The sequence below is a fragment of the Propithecus coquereli genome, unplaced genomic scaffold (genome assembly GCF_000956105.1).
Source record: "Propithecus coquereli isolate 6110/MARCELLA unplaced genomic scaffold, Pcoq_1.0 Scaffold5, whole genome shotgun sequence".
Lineage (NCBI taxonomy): Eukaryota > Metazoa > Chordata > Mammalia > Primates > Indriidae > Propithecus > Propithecus coquereli.
Genome location: NW_012150840.1, coordinates 14,941,644 through 14,957,517, shown reverse-complemented (window position 1 = coordinate 14,957,517; position 15,874 = coordinate 14,941,644). Strand labels below are relative to the sequence as shown.

The following is a 15,874-nucleotide window of genomic DNA, read 5'->3' as shown; positions in this document are numbered from 1 at the left end:
GCCGCACCCCCTCTCAGCGCCGGGCGGCGCAGACCTTGCGGCTTTAAGGGCGGGCGGAAGCCGAGCCGGCCGCTGATTGGCGGTTTATTCTAACGCCGGGGGATGAGCTCATCTGCAGCCAATGGCCGGGCTGCGCCGGCCGGAGCCCGCAGCTGGCTGCGAGGCCGAACGCAGCGGCCCGCGGTGCACGCTCGCCCGCAGGGGTGAAGGGGCGGTGGCGGCCGGGGCAGGTGTAGCCCGGCGGACCGAGCTCCCGGCTCGGGCAGGTACGGTGTTTGCCCGGCTCCTCCTCCATCCTCCCCGGGCGAGGGGCCCTCTCCACTCGCGCCCAGCCTGGCCTTCTGCGGCCGCTCCCCGTGTACCTTGCGTGCCGGGGACTCGCGGGCTGCACGCGCCGCTTGCTGTGGCCAGGCGTGGCCAGGCGACTCTGCCTGGCAGGACCCGGTCCAGCGGGGTGGCCTCTGCAGCCAGGCCGACCCAGCCCTGCCCAGCCCTGCCCGACCCAGCCAGACCCAACCCGACCCATCTGGCCTTGGCGCCCCCCGGATCAAGGCCTCAGAGCCGCATGCCCCCCTTGGCTGGGCCAGGCCGGGCCAAGCAGGGAAGGTGCTGCATCTTGGCCAGGGTTCAGCTGCCCACCAGGTGGGGATGTGGGTTTCCCTCTCCACCCCACCCCACCCCACATCCTGTTCTCTCCTCACTCTCTCCACAAAGGCTGAAATGGCCTGGGGTTGGAAGTTCCAGGCCTCGGCCCTGCCCTGCGCAGTGGGACCTGAGAGAGCAGGGTGGCCTCGGGCAGCAGTGAGGGCAGGGGCAGTTCTGCCAGCCTCTCTCGGCCCCTTCCTTTCCCACAGTCACTGCTCTTATCCCTCTAGCCATGTGTGTCACACATTGCCCAGGGAGGAGACCACATGGCCTCCTTGTCTTCTCAAAGACAGGGCTGAGAGGACAGAGCCATGCCTTCCCTGGGGCTGGGTCGCCCTGCCCTCTCTTATTTAACCCCATCCAGCATGGCGCTGAATCTGCCCCTCAGTAATTCTGTCAACAGGCCTTAAGGCCCAGCTCTGTGCCCAGCTCGCTGCTGGCTCCGAGGGGGGTCCTCACTCACTGACCACACTGATCTCAGGACCAAGGGAAACCAAACAAAGCAGGGACAATCCATCCTGTCCAGGGAGAGGTGCCATTGAGCTGAACCCCGAAGGGTAAATGCTATTTCCACAGTAGGAGCAGGGCAGGGAGAACAGGGAGAGTGGGGGGAACAGCATGGGGAACAGGCTTTGTGCCCAGAGCATGGCCTCCATGTGCTTAAGGTGCACTAGACACCAGCCTTGCTCTGTGGAGGCCCTGAGAAGGCGACCGTGGATCATAGACATCCTCAGCTGTCTCCAGTGCTCGACAGATAGTAGATGCAGAGAAGTTCCTGTTGAGGTGAATTTGAATGGAAAGGCAAACAGAGCCCTAAGCTGTGTATTATTCTATCGCTGCCACCACTTAGGAAGGATCTGGATCAGTCGATGAAGATACCTTTGGAAGCTCTGATCCCTCCAGCCTTTGGAGGTGAATATTAGTCTCCCCAGTATTCAGTGGTAGAAACTGGGGTGTGGTTAGGGGTGTTGCTCCCAGCTAGGTCCTCCCTAATTCCTTTGCTCGTTCCAGACCCCAGCCACAGGGCAGCCATGAGCCTGGTCCTCTGCGAGTGCCTGCCCAGCCCCAGCCTGGAGGCGGAGCCCTGCTCACGAGCACGCTCCCAGGCCCGCGTGTACCTGGAGCAGATTCAGAACCGGGTGGCTGTGGGGGCACCTGACATGACCAAGCGTGACTACCTGGTGGACGCGGCCACACAGATCCGGCTGGCCCTGGAGCGCGACGTTAGTGAGGACTATGAGGCGGCCTTCAATCACTACCAGAATGGCGTGGACATGCTGCTCCGTGGCGTACATGGTGAGGGCCAGGGCTGGGAAGGGTTGGGGCAAGTGGGGAAGGGCCACTGCAGGGCATGTCCTGTCATCCTCTTGTCCTGTCCTCTGTCCACCCATAGTGGGTGAGCAGGGCACTGTGCTGGCCCTGTAGGGCCTCTGTGAAGGATAATAATATAGCTAGCATGTATTAAGCAGTTCCTATATGCCAGGCACCATCCTAAGGGCTTTACCTAGATTAACTCATCTGAGCCTCACAGTAATAGAAATTACTTTATATGGGTTGCATGTAGTTCCAAGTATATAGGAACCATTTTTGTTTCCATTTTCTGGATGAGGAAACTGAGGCTTGGGTCAGTTAAATAGCTTGCTCAAGGCTCCACAGCTGTCAAATGGCAGAGCTTGGCTTTGAACAGTTTTGTCTTCAAAGGCTGTGTATTTGGCTCACTACACCTGACTGCCCTTGGAGCTTGGCTGGGCTGGGCTCCTGCCCTCAGGAGCTTGCATTCTAGTAGGGGGGAGACCCACAAGTTGATAATAGATAACTATAGTCCCAGGTAGGAAGAGGAATGAGGGGGAAGTGAAGGGAGGGAAGAGGAAAACTGAGGCCAGACTGGGCTGGCATAAGGCATTTTCTAAAAGTTGCAACTGAAGAATGGTAGGCAACGTCCAGCTACAGGGCCAATGGCGTTCCAGAGAGAGAACAGCCAAGGCCTGGAGGTGAGAGCAGAGGCCTCTCCCGGACAGAGGGAGGCACTTCCATGCTGGAGGTGACGCTGGTGCTGAGGCCAGTCTGAGACTCCTGCAGGCCCTGGTGGCCAGGCCAAGGGCAGGAGTTGGGCCCTGACTCATCCTTCCTACCATCCTGCCAGACCTCCAATCTATCCAGTGAATTCCTTTGCCCTCGATTCTGGTCCCGACCCTGGCCATTTTCATGCTGGGCATCCAAGAGGGAAGAAGCAGTGCTCTCTGGAACTTCTGTCTCCTCCTCTGAAAAAATGGACATGGAAATCCCCACCCTGTCCCTTCCCAGGGTGTGATGGCGGCCAGTGAGGTGGCAGGTGCCAACTGTAAAGTGCTGTTGGCTAAGGGGTGACCGTGGTTCTCAATCTTCCCCTGCCAGCTTCCTTCCTCCTCCTCTGCTGATCTCCATCCCCAAGGAGGGGCTCGAGAACAGATCTGGGGGCAGAATCTGCTGAACTAGCCTTAGAAGCAGGAGCTGTCCTCTGCAGAGACCAGAGGGCAGGCAATGGGAGCTGCAAGCCCAACCCCCCAAGGCCGGATGGGGGGCAGGGGTGGGCCCTGATGACCCTCGTCCCCCACAGTCGACCCCAACAAGGAGCGATGTGAGGCTGTCAAGCTGAAAATTACCAAGTACCTGCGGCGGGCAGAGGAGATCTTCAACTGCCACCTGCAGCGGACGCTGAGCAGCGGAGCCAGCCCTGGCACGGTGAGGACACCCTCCCCAAAGGCTCTGGGGGAAGAGGGGAGAGGGCGGGCCGGGCAGTGGAAAGTGAAAGTCAGGCTGGACGGTGCCAGCGCTGCCTACCCGTCCTCCACCTGGCCTCCTCTCTCCCACGCCTCCCGGTTCATTCATTTTCACACACGTACTGAGTCATCTCCGGTCCAGTCTGGCTCCCGCACAGAGCACTGGGTGTGCGTATGTACACATCTACCAACCTCGCACGCGGTTCCATATACACGCTTCCATGTGTACACGCTCAGAGCTTCCAGAGCCTGCTTCTATTGTGAACTGGCATCCAGCGAGCATTTGGAGCAGACCCCATCACCACGTGTGTGCATGCCTGCTGCACACATGTGTACGGAGACTCTCCCCACGTGGCTTTTCCCAAGCAAGTGAGCGCTCAGGAGGGGTTGAAAATGCATGCAACTTCTCATCCCACAGGCGGGCACAGATGCACATGAGCCCTCCTGGGCCTGCTGTCTCTTGTAAGGGCGCCTTTCCCCAAAGCAGGTGCTTGTCTTCAAGGCTTGTTCCCTGAACCCACATGTTCCCAGGTTGTGTCCCTGCCCCCACCCTATGGATGGGGCTTTGGAGACGGGGCTTCTGGAGCCCTGAGATCTTCCTAGGCCTCGGACAAGGGCTGAGCGGAGAGATCAGCCTGGCCACCCTGGAGCAGTGTGGCCGCCTGCCAGTCGAGGCCAGCTCCTCTGCTCAGCCTGCCCCTGTGAGGTGGAGTCTGCTGTACCCTAGGCCTGCCTGCCATGGCCCCACTGCTCTGCTGGCAGCCAGAAGCCCCTGCCCTCAGCCTGGTGAGGGGGCCGTGGCTGAGAGGGGCTCGGCCCTGAGGCTGCATGTGGTGGCCTATCTCCCTCCCCCACAGGGTTTCAGCAGCCTGAGGCTCCGGCCCATCCGCACGCTGAGCTCTGCCCTGGAGCAGCTGAGGGGCTGCCGAGTGGTCGGGGTCCTTGAGAAGGTGAGTGAGTGGACACCATGCTGCGGGGGGTTGGGGAGCGTCGGGATATGGTGGGAGCAGGTCTGGAGCCGCTGCCCTCACTCCTCCAGCGGTTTCCACCTCTCCCCCACCCAACGCGCATGTCCTGGAGAGGAAAACACGAGGCTGTCAGACGCCTCTGCATAGCTCCCCAGCGCAGACCCAGGAAACCTCCCCCTGGGAGAGTCCAGACAGAAACCACAGGAGGAGCTGTGCCCAGGGCGCCCTGCCCACTGCCACTTCCCGCTTCCCACAGGCCCCACCCACAGTCTCTCCGCTCCCCGGGGCCAAAGCCAAGAGTCTCTCCCCACCACGCACAGCTGGGAACTTCCTGCCGCTGGAATGTGCTCATCCCCAAAAGCCTGTCAGGAGAGGGCCCATGCCGGCCTGCGTCTTGTCCAGGGTCTTGGCCACCCTGCCTTTTCTTTCTCTCCTGTCCCTACTCTACCTTCACCCTGGTCCCAACCCCATCTTGTACCCTTTCCGTTAATTTCAGGGCAGACAGGAATATAGGAGGCGGCATCCCACCCTTACCTAGGGCACTGTCGTTAGAGGGGTCAGAAGAGCAAATGGCCAGGTCAAATGCCAGGAGCCGGTGTTAGATCCCCTCTGTCCCAACCCGGAGATACCCAAGCAGTTGCTAAAGCTGTTTTTCCGAATTGCCCGGGCAGCTCCCTAAAAACACAGATGCCCAGGCCCTACCCCGGGCTTGTGGAGTCAGCATTTCTAGGACTGAGTCCAGGAATCTGTGACTCAAAATATTCGTCAGGTGATTTTGGCAGATCGAGGGGCCCACAGAGAAAAGGACACGTGAGACAATGACGTGCTGCCTGGGGGCCCGCCCTGTGCCTGGGCAATGCCCAGGATGACCACAGGCAAGTCCCCTCAACCCCGAGCTTTGGCTTCTTTGTCCGTCAAGTGGTGTCAGAAATCTCCCCCACATGGTGATCTGGGAAGTAAAATGAGATAATTTTGGGGAAAGGCCTGGCACACACTAAGACGTTGAATACTTGTCTGATGTCTCTAAGTGCAAGTGACAGGAGTAAGTGGGGAGGCACGCAGGCTCCCATTGCTGGGCCTTGCTCCAGCTGCTTCTCCCGGGCCCTGGAACAGGCCCCAGACTATCAGCGAAGGCCCAGCCAGCTCCCATCTGCGGCAGTCCCCCTCCCACTGCGAGAGTGTCAGTGGCCGCAGCCCGACCTTGGCCAAGCACAGCCACTCCCGTGGACAGGCTGGGGAGGTGACTGATACCATTTCTCTGAGTGAGAATCTGCTGAACCATAGGTGTTGTGATGAGAGGGGTTCCCAGTTGAATAGGTGTGGGAAACAGAGTTTCTTAATTATAGGAGTTCTGGGAGCTTTTAGGATGCAAATGTACACCAGGAGTCTCTAAGAGGGCGATCTGTGACACAGAATTCCCCAAATTTGTTTAGCCCCAGGAAAGCACTTTAGGAATCTAGTATTCCGAGGTGAGGCCATGCAGACGGAAAGCCCTTCTTTCCTTTTTCACTCTTTCTGGGGCACTCAACTATGGACTGCACCTCCCTCCTGACACCCCCTTCCCGTGTGACTCCCACGCCAGGAGCGGCACTCTCCCCAAATTAGGAAAGGTGTTAGTTACAGCCACTGGGCCTGGGCCCTGCGGCCAGCCCTGGTTCCAGTCCCCTGGCTCTGCCCAGGCAGATCCGGGCGGGAGGCAGTGCCGGCCAGCAGCAGCCCGCAGGCCCAGGGAGGGAGCAAAGGGCTTGCTCAGGATGATCCCTGAGTGTCCCCAAAGGTGTCCAGCTGTTAGGGTTAACTGGGCTGGGTAGGGGGTCTTCAGGGGCTGAAGAAATGCTAGCAGGGGTGCGGGGTGGCAGGGAGCAGTGAGGTGGGTGGGGCAGAGACAAGCAGACAGCTGGAATACCCAAGGGGCTGCTCTCAGGGAGCCGGGGGGCCGGGAAGACATCCCGGGGCGTTTGCTGAGCCTTGTCTAGGAGCCAGGCTCTGAGTCCGGGATGGGAAGAAAAAGGTCATCCAAGTCACTTCTTGTTTTTTATTTGGCTGGAACACAGGGGTGTTCTAAAAAAAATTTTACCAACATTTTTATAAAAGTCCAAATTTCCTGCTTCTCTTGAAAAATCAGATCTGGAGATGCTGGGTTCACATTCCCATGTGGCTGCAGAGAGCAGGGGAGGGGCTGCCCACTTTGCTCACAGGTCCAGCCCTGTGGGCCTTTGAGTTTGAGAACCTGTTTGAAGCTTTTGGACTTGTTTGTTCCACGAGAGATTCCTCCTGGGATTTTGATACTTTGTGCATCTTTATTTATTTTTTTTTTTTGAGACAGAGTCTCACTGTGTTGCCCGGGCTAGAGTGCCGTGGCGTCAGCCTAGCTCACAGCAACCTCAAACTCCTGGGCTCAAGCGATCCTCCTGCCTCAGCCTCCCAAGTAGCTGGGACTACAGGCATGCGCCACCATGCCCGGCTAATTTTTTCTATATATTTTTAGTTGTCCAATTAATTTCTTTCTATTTTTACTAGAGACGGGGTCTCGCTCTTGCTCAGGCTGGTTTCGAACTCCTGAGCTCAAACACTCCGCCTGCCTCGGCCTCCCAGAGAGCTAGGATTACAGGTGTGAACCACCGCGCCCGGCCTGTGCATCTTTAAAAAGAAAAGGTTTACTGTGTTTCACCAAAGCTCTAATTGTTCCTGTGTCCCAAGAACTCAATGGGTTTAAAAAAAAAAAAAAAGATTGCCCTTTTTAAAAAGACAAGAGCAGGCACCCAGCTCTACCTGCCTTCCTCCCACAAGGAGGGCTCGCCTGACAGTTGGGGCGCGTTCTCGTTTACAGAGCTGTGACATTATGAAAAAGCGTTATCCTGTGCTGTCCAACACAGCAGTCACTAGCCACACAGGACTGTGGATGGTGACATTAATGAAAAGGAAGTGATCTGTGTCTCAGGTGCACCAGCCACATTTCAAGGGTGCAGTAGCCTCATGTGGCTTTTGGCTTCCATATTAAACAGTGCGGGTTTGTATTTCCGTGATGACAGGAGGTTCTCTTGGACAGTGCTGCATTTTAATAACTATCCTGCAGAGAATGCAACAGGTTCACAGAGGCCAAGTGACTAGAAAGTGCTCTGTCCCCCAAACCACTGAGCAAAAGAAGGAGGCTTTTTGTTTGATTGTATTAGTGGGAAAATGCCCCCTCTGCTGCCCTTCTGAGGTTTAATAAAAGAGAAAGGAATTTAAAACAGGGGGAAATAGCCGGGCACGGTGGTACGTGCCTGTAGTCCCAGCCACTCCGGAGGCTGAGGCAGGAGGATCGCTTGAGCCCAGGAGTTTGAGGTTGCTGTGAGCTACGCTGACGCCACGGCACTCTAGCCCGGGCAAGAGACTGAGACTCTGTCTCAAAAAAAAAAACAAACAAAAAACACAGGGGGAAAAATCCCCTGACATCCTACCTAAACTACACGATAATCGCCGTTGATATTTGGATCTAATTCTTTCTATATAAATAGGTTAGTTTTAATGTATTTTTTTTAAAACGCAGTTGTTTCACTGTGTGGATCAGCTTTGATTTCTGGCCTCCTCGGGCTTCCCTGCTGGTTTTCTGGACTGTACGTTAGAGGGCCCTGCCCAGGACAAGGTGGCGGGGAATCCCACTTGGCAGGGGATGGTGGGGAATTATCTGGGGTGTCAGGATTTGTGGGAAACTCTGTTCTCCTAAATGACTCCAGAGTTTTCTTCCTTTCTTTCTCAAACATTGCACAAGTGTGGCCAGGGAGCCAAGGCCGGGCTGGGCTTGGTCTCTGGCCACTGGAGGGGAGCCCTCTGGCGGTCAGAAGGGACACCTCGCGCCTGCTGCAGAGAGGGCGCTGGGTGCTCATCTAGTCCACAGCCTTCATTTTACTGATGATGGGGAAACCGAGGCCCACAAGGGAAGGCACTTGCCAAGGTCATCAGGCTGTGCCCTCGGTTGCAGTTAAGTATGCAGGGCTCTGGCATCAGCCTGCCTGGATTCAAATCCTGACTCTACCACTTTTTAGCAATGGGAGTGTCGGCAACATAACCTCTCTGAACCCCAATATCTTCATCAATAACATGGGTCACTGATAACTCTCACCTGGTAGGGCTGTGGGAATAAAATCAAATAGGCTATGTGAGGTGCTTAGCACCGAGTCAGCACTGTATCGCCAGCGTGGGTTTCCCCTGGGACAATCACTGTGGGTTATCAGGTGATCGAGGGTGTGCTCTGTGGCAGGCGCGGCTGCTTCCGTACTTGAATGGTCGGCTTGCGTAGAATCTGCCTAATGACCCTCTGAAGGAGGTGCTGCCATGACCCCGTTTTGCAGTTAAGAACAGCAAGGTTCCGAGAGGCAACGTGACTTGGCAGATGTCGTAACTGATGTTCTCACGGCCTTTACGTTCACAGAGGCCTTTCCCACTTATGGCTCAGCAACCAGTGATGTAGGGAAGGTGGGCATTTGTAATTCCTGTTTGGTAGATGAAGAAATCAATTCACTTGCCCGAGATCTAAACCCAGTGCCCTTTCCCCTACCCAGATCTAGGCTGCAGCCTTCACCGTGGCCCCATGGCCTGGCCTCAGGGCGCGGCTGCCCCCTATGACACCCCCCACAGTTGGCCAAGGCCCTCCCTGGGGAATGTGTGCAGAGCAGACCTATGGCCAAGGAGTCCCACCACCAGGGTGCTGGTCTAGCGTCCACATGCCCCTCATCTGGGCAAATCTTCCCTTCCTGCCCTCGGTGCACCCAAGTGCCCCCTCCTACAGCAGAGGCCCAGGTTGGCTCCAGGCGGAACAGGGCTTCCTCAACCCTCCCCTCAGGCTGCGTGGGGCCAGGCCCAGCATGGGCAGGGAGAGAGAGGGGCATTCTTCTCAAGTGCCCCCCAACTCAGGCTGAGCCGAGGCTCCGGGCCACTCACATTGCGTGTGTGAAGGACCTGCGACATCCCTGTTCTGTGCAGGGCTCTGGGAATGCAGAGCTGGGCGGTGTGGCCCCTGCCCTCACGGAGCTCACAGACTAGCAGGGAGACAGGAGATTAGACACAGTGTGCTAAGGCTCCCCTGGGGGTGAGCCCAGAGAGCACTGGAGACAGCACTGGACCCCACCCCCTAATCTTGGGAAGACTTCCTGGAGGAAGCAGCACCTGAGCTGAGACCTACAGGTCTAGCAAGGGTGCATGAGCAGGACAGGATAGATGTCAGGTGGGGGAGGGGAATCTCTGCACCACCAGCGCCCGCCCTGCCCTGGAATGAGTCCGCCTCGGTGGAGGAAACTGGGGGGCTAGAGCTGGGGTCATGGAGCCCCTAGCAACTAGCACATGTCTTGACCAGTGTCTCCTGGACTTTGGCAGGTGCAGCTGGTCCAGGACCCAGCAAGTGGAGGGACCTTCGTGGTGAAGGCAGGTGCCACCCAGACCCCTGCCTTTCTGCATTCCCCTTGGGACTTCTCACAGCTCCTGGCACCCCCTACCCAGAACCTGCATCGGAAGCCTATGTTCCCTCCAAATCCAAAAGCTGACTGCTCTGCCCGGAGCCTGCCCACTGCCTGCCAGACAGACTACACACACACACACACACACACACACACACACACACGCACACACACACACACACACACGTGCCTTGTCCTTGCCGGAGGGTGGAGGACCTGGATTCCAAGGGAGAAGCAGGGGTGACGGCCAGGTCAGGAACTGGGGGAGGTGGCTTCTTCTCAGGGTGGCTCCCACTCCTCATCTAGACACCCCTGAAGCCAGGGCTAGGATGTCGCCTAATAGCAGTCTCTGCCTTGTCCTCTCCCAGAGCCTCCCCAGGTGCCACATGGTGAGTCGGGAGCGGCTGACCATCATCCCACACGGAGTCCCCTACATGGCCAAGCTGCTGCGGTACTTCGTGAGCGAGGACTCCATCTTCCTTCACCTGGAGCACGTGCAAGGTGAGGGGGCCTGAGGGGCCCCTGCCAGTTCCTCAGGCCTTTGGGGTATTGTCATCACCTACCCCCTTAAAATGCTGAGCCCTGGGGAGGGGCGTAGCTTGCACCAGACGTGCAGCAGAGACCAGGGGACCCAGCCTTCCTGGAGGCCGGCGGCAGATCAGGCTGTCATGAGCCTCTGTGGTGCCGAGGGGGAAGGCCATATTGTGGGGAGGATGTCCACACCCTAGGCGGGCCTGAGGGCCTTTATGCAGCTGTCTCCTCTGTCACCCGTTTCCTCCAGTCTTTTTTCATTTTTCTGGGCTGTGCCCATCCCTCAGGAGTGGCCACATGGGACAGTGGTGACTGAAGCTATAAACACAGGAACTGGGTCATGTAGCAGATATTTATTGATGATTATATTGATGATTTTTTTTAGTGAGTTACACACCCTTGGTCATGACATATAGTCATCACAGGTCTGTGCCTGGCCTTTAAATTTCATTATACCTGTCTCCCTAACAAAAAGGTATATGTTGAACACTGGCGAACCCACCACCCAAACCAAGGACACTGACAATACTTTACATCTACTTGGGGTTAAGCATCTATGGTGTGCCAGGCTGTGAGGCTGGGCCCGCTTTAGGTGGGTGGAGATGAGGGGGGAGGGCATGCCAGGCTGGGGGGTGGCAGGGAGCGGAGGAGAGGAGACTGGACTAGGTCAAGATCCGCAGAAGGTGCAGGGTCCATGCCCAAGACAGAGGGGAGGTGGGAGTGGGCAGGGACCTGGTGTCCACGCTCTTCTTCTCCCCGTCCCCATGCTCGCCGCTCCCTCTGCATGGCCCAGGAGGCACTCTCTGGTCCCACCTGCTCTCCCAGGCGCACCCCGGGCATTCGGGGCTCAGGTCGGGCTCCACCCAGGAGAGGATGAAGGTTCAGCTCAACTCCCACCTCAGCCTCCTGACCCCAGCGCGGCTCCCCCGGGGCCACACCCCCAGGCAGGACAGAATCTCCCTGGAGCCTCCTCGGACTTCTCAGAGCCTTCCCCCAGCCAAGGAGGCCCCATCCATCAGAACCCAGAGAGAGGCTGAAGACGAATCCACAGCCAGGACTAGCACTTCCTGCTCCTTGGACCTTCCGAAGGCCCCAAGTGGCCACCTGCACCTTCAAGCCAGGAGGGTGGGCCAGAGCTCGAACCCTAGGCCCCCTCAGGGGCTCCCTTGGGTTCGTGAGGGGGCCGACCGGGTGCTGGGGGGCTGCGGCCGAGGCAGGGGTCAGAGCCGCCTGTCAATGCCAGTGGATGGGGCCAGCCAGGGGTGTGGCAGGGCCGCCTGGACCGTGAGGGAGGAGCAGGTGAAGCAGTGGGCGGCGGAGATGCTGGTGGCTCTGGAGGCACTGCACGAGCAGGGGGTGCTGTGCCGGGACCTCAACCCCCGGAACCTGCTCCTGGACCAGGCAGGTAGGTGCCCTGCCCCACCCCTCAGGTGGGGAGGCCCTCAAAGGCTCCAGACAGAGAAGGAAAGTTCCCCAAAGTCCAGGGCCCTCTGAGGTTGTCTGCTTCTCCCCTGTCCCTAACCGGCCTTTTGCCCGGACTCTATGCCCAAGCCTAGTGGCCAAGCTGGAGCTTGGGAACAAGCCCTTTCTCCCTCACGAGCCCAGGCCAGCGGCTCCTAGGAGTACCCTGTGGTCTCTGGGCCTTAGGGGGCTATGCCCAGAGGGAGGCTCTGCCAGCACAACACTGGCTCCGGCCGTGTGACTGCTGGGGGAAGCCCTGGAACCCCCTTCCCCATGGCAGCTGCTCAGCGGTGGCTACCCTCAATCTTTGTCCTCCCCTTATTCCTCCCCTTATACTGGATGATAAGGTCACATCCGGCTTACATATTTTGGCCAGTGGTCAGAAGTGGAGCCCCAGTGCTGCAGGGAGGCTGCGGACAACCTGTACAGTGCCCCAGGCAAGCAGCGGGGAGGGCCGGGGTGGCCCTAGATCTTGGGTGCCTTTGTGTGGTTTGAAGCTGCGGGCTGAGGATGACAGAGGGAGTGGGTGGGTAGGATGAGGAGAATGGAGAAGACCCTCTTGGGTGAGGCTGGGACATGTGTGTTCTTGTTCCACAGAGGTGGGTGGGATTTCGGAGCTGACAGAAGCCTGTGACTGGTGGAGCTTTGGGTCTCTACTGTATGAACTGCTGACAGGAACGGTGAGTAGCTGGACCAGAGGTAGAGCCCTGGTGGGTGCCACTGAGTGAGCAATAGACAGGGCTTGGTCCATCCAACCAGTGTCTGGGCAGAGGCCAGTTCTCTGGTTCTCTAACACTTGGCCATTGGGCTGGGTGTCCTGCCAGCACAGCCACACCCCAGGCCATGGAGACACTCAGCACACTGACCACACTAGTGGCTACAGCTAATGAGACTGTCAACTTACGCGAATGAGAGCCGAGTTGAGATGGTCAGGGAAGGTTTCTAGAAGACAGAGCCTGGGCCTAGGTTTGAAGGGAGTGTAGAATATGACACAGCCCTTCTTCCCTGGGAGGCCACTGGATCGTCCCCTGTGCCTCCTCTCCCCACTGCTCACTCCTCCCACCCACGCCCTCTGGGGCTGTAACCCCGAGACCTCAGCTGCAGGATGGGAGACAGGGGCTCTTTCATTCAGGCCAGCAGCCATCCTGTCCAGCCTGGGTCAGCCAAGAGCTCAAAGTTCCCCCTACAAACACCCTTGCACGGGATGACGGCCCTGCCCTGTCTTCCCCGCCTCTGCCTGGCACCCCCGACAAGCTCAGTTCGCATCTGAAGCCAGTTATGTTAGGCAGCAAGGGAGAGGCCAAACTGCATTTGAGCAGGAAACAGCCAGCATGGATGCAGTGTGACCTGAAGTCCAGATCTGACCGGTCCATCCTGGCTCCCTCCTGTTTTTGTCCCACAGCCCAGGGCTTCTGAGAGCCCTGGTTGCCAATAACCCCAGAATGGCTCTCTGTTCCTGGTCTCCCACCACCTCTCCAGCCCACAGCTCCTGGCCTTCCTGGGAGTTCCGTGAAGCCCATACTTACCTCCAGACAGACCCCCTCTCTCTCCAAAGCTGCACCTTTCTGGGGTGTGGAGAGGTCCTACTTTCTTTTCTTGCCACGCCCCTGCTTGGCCCTGATGGTAGCATGCCATGGCCTGCTGTGAAGTGAGTAGCCCCGGGGATATTTTTTGTATGGAGAAAAGTTCCAGTGCTGTTCCCAATAGAGTACCACCCTAACTGTAACCCCAGATTGATGCTTCTAGCAAGTTTGGAGCCAGAGGGGCCCGGGTTCAAACCCTGAACTCAGCATAAGTGCCTTTACCTCTCTGAGCCCGCTTCTCGTCTTTAATGGCTAACGTATGTCAGGCATTTAGCAGTGTCCGGCACACAGTAAATGCAAAGCAAAAGGCAACTATCGCCATCGTCATCCGGGGGAGGGGTGCACAGACTTTCCTGGGGATGCCTCTTCAGAGGCCCTTCCCTGTGTCCTCCCAGGCACTGTCCCAGAGCCACCCCTCAGGAATCCAGGCCCACACCCAGCTCCAGCTACCCGAGTGGCTCAGTCGCCCAGCAGCCTCCCTGCTGACTGAGGTGAGACGGGGCCCAGCCTAGAGGAGGCGGCTTCTTGGCCTAAGGGTGGGGGCTGGAGGGGAGAACCGTGTGTGAACTGTGTATGCTTCCTACTCAGCGTCTGATACAGGTGCAGGAAGGCAGTAGGGACAACAAATTTCTATGTGGTGGTGGTCAAACGCCACCATGTCCCCCACGGTAAAAATGGGTGTTCTATGGGCCGGGCTGGTAGGTAGCAAGCCCCCTAGGAGCCATGGCGATGGGCGTGCCTGGAGTCAGCCATGCCTCAGTGGTGGGAGTGGGGAAGGCCTGCCCAGAGAGCTGACCGGGCCTCTCTCTACAGCTGCTGCAGTTCGATCCCACCCTGCGCCTGGGCGCTGGAGGCAGTGGTGTCAGCAAGCTCAAGTCCCACCCCTTTTTCAGTGCTATTCAGTGGAGCAAACTGGTGGGGTAAGAGGGGCTCAATGGGTGATGGAAGCAGCTGGCCTGGTCTGGATCTCTTCTCTTCTCTCTGCCTGTCACCCAGGGCTCCCCCTGGGCCTCAGAAGGGCCAGCTCCTGGAGAAGCGGAGGGGGAGGGGCAGTGAGGCTCACCCTGCTAAGCAGCCTGCACCTCCCACCCGCCGTCAGCAGACACCCATTGCGCGATGCCTTGTACCTTTAACGCGGACCTGCCATGTTAAAGGGTGCCTTCTGTGGCACTGGCTCTGAACTACTGACCACCTGCTGAACCTACCCCAAGGTTTTGTGACTCACGCACTGCCATGCTGTGCCCCACTTGGGTCATCTCTGGAGATTCACCTCAGGATACTGATCCACGGGCTCAGTGGACCCAAGCCAGGCTGTCCTGGCTGGTTGTCTTGCAACCAGTGGGCCTCTTCCACCAGAAGCCGTTCCTGTGGTGGTGGGCGGCGGGGCCTGGGGGAGGCTGGGAAGGAATCTGCAGTGTGGGGTGGGGACAGGATGATCCACTCCCACTCTTGACAATGCCCCCTATCTTGTGATTTCAGACTTTGGAAAGTAAAAGGAAGGGTGGCGAGGAAAATAGAGGAGAGGAATGGGGGGAAGGAGGGGAATGCACAGCTCTGCCACTCAGAATAAGTTTGAAAACAGAATAAAGAGGATTTTGCGCCCCCAGCTGGCCCACCTGTGTGGGGGAGTGGGGAGCCTGCTACAGGGGTCTGAGGGGACATGGCAACTCAGCCTCCAGGCGAAAGCAGCTAAGACAGGTCGTGCCCATGAGGATTCCCTTCTCAGGCACTGGTTCTGCGGACCATTCTGCATTCTGGTCTTGAGGTTCCACTAAATCACTGCCCACTGTGACCTCATACCCTTTTGGAATGAGAAACCACCAAACACATGGAACAATTACCCACACTCAGCCTGAAGTAAGATGTTTCTGGTCTCTGAAGAACTGGGGTGAGTGGTTACCCCAAAGACAATCCCCTCAGCTTTGGGGGCTCCTCTCAGAACTCACACTATCACTGGGGTATGGCACCTGAGAAACTTCCATTACAGTTGCCCCCAGATCCTTTCCCGCCAATGTCTGTCACCACCAGATGGCGCCTCTGACACTGTTCACCAGTCTGGCTCTGAAGGCTCAATTCTTAACCCAGAGACTTGTGCCCTGGGGAGGCACCACAGTGCACCTCAGGGTCCTCAGGACAGACTCTGGGGGTAGAGAGGACATGGTAAAGCACAGCCTGTGTATGATTCCCTGTGGTGCACGTGCTGGCTTTCCCTGGGATTTGCCTAGCCCCCCAGTAAAGCCTGCTCTTGCCTGTGGTGTCCTTGGTCCATTAATGCAAGATTGGAAGGCTCCCCCAGAGAAGCTCCACCAGAGAGTGAGCTTGGAGGCTGCAAGGAAGCAGAAATGGTGGCAAGTGGCATCTCCTCACCCCTGCCCCTGCTGAGCAGCCCCAGGCCTCAGGGGAAGTGGTGACTGGGTGTGGGGGTGAGGACTGAGCTCTGTGGAAGAAGAAAAACCTTGGGAGAAGGTCATGGTGCCTGGGGGGAATACTAG

General features: G+C 57.9%; 1 protein-coding gene across 1 annotated transcript; it reads left to right on the top strand.

The window, feature by feature from the left end:
- The first annotated feature begins 231 nt into the window (after nt 1-231).
- RPS6KL1 (ribosomal protein S6 kinase-like 1) lies at nt 232-14,337 on the top strand. Its single transcript, XM_012656134.1, has 11 exons — nt 232-266; nt 1,657-1,941; nt 3,242-3,366; nt 4,262-4,354; nt 9,728-9,775; nt 10,176-10,308; nt 11,132-11,743; nt 12,147-12,236; nt 12,397-12,479; nt 13,778-13,873; nt 14,196-14,337. The coding sequence occupies exons 2-11, from the start codon at nt 1,677-1,679 to the stop codon at nt 14,304-14,306; spliced, it is 1,656 nt and encodes a 551-aa protein (XP_012511588.1). The 5' UTR covers nt 232-266; nt 1,657-1,676; the 3' UTR covers nt 14,307-14,337.
- Nucleotides 14,338-15,874: the final 1,537 nt, after the last annotated feature.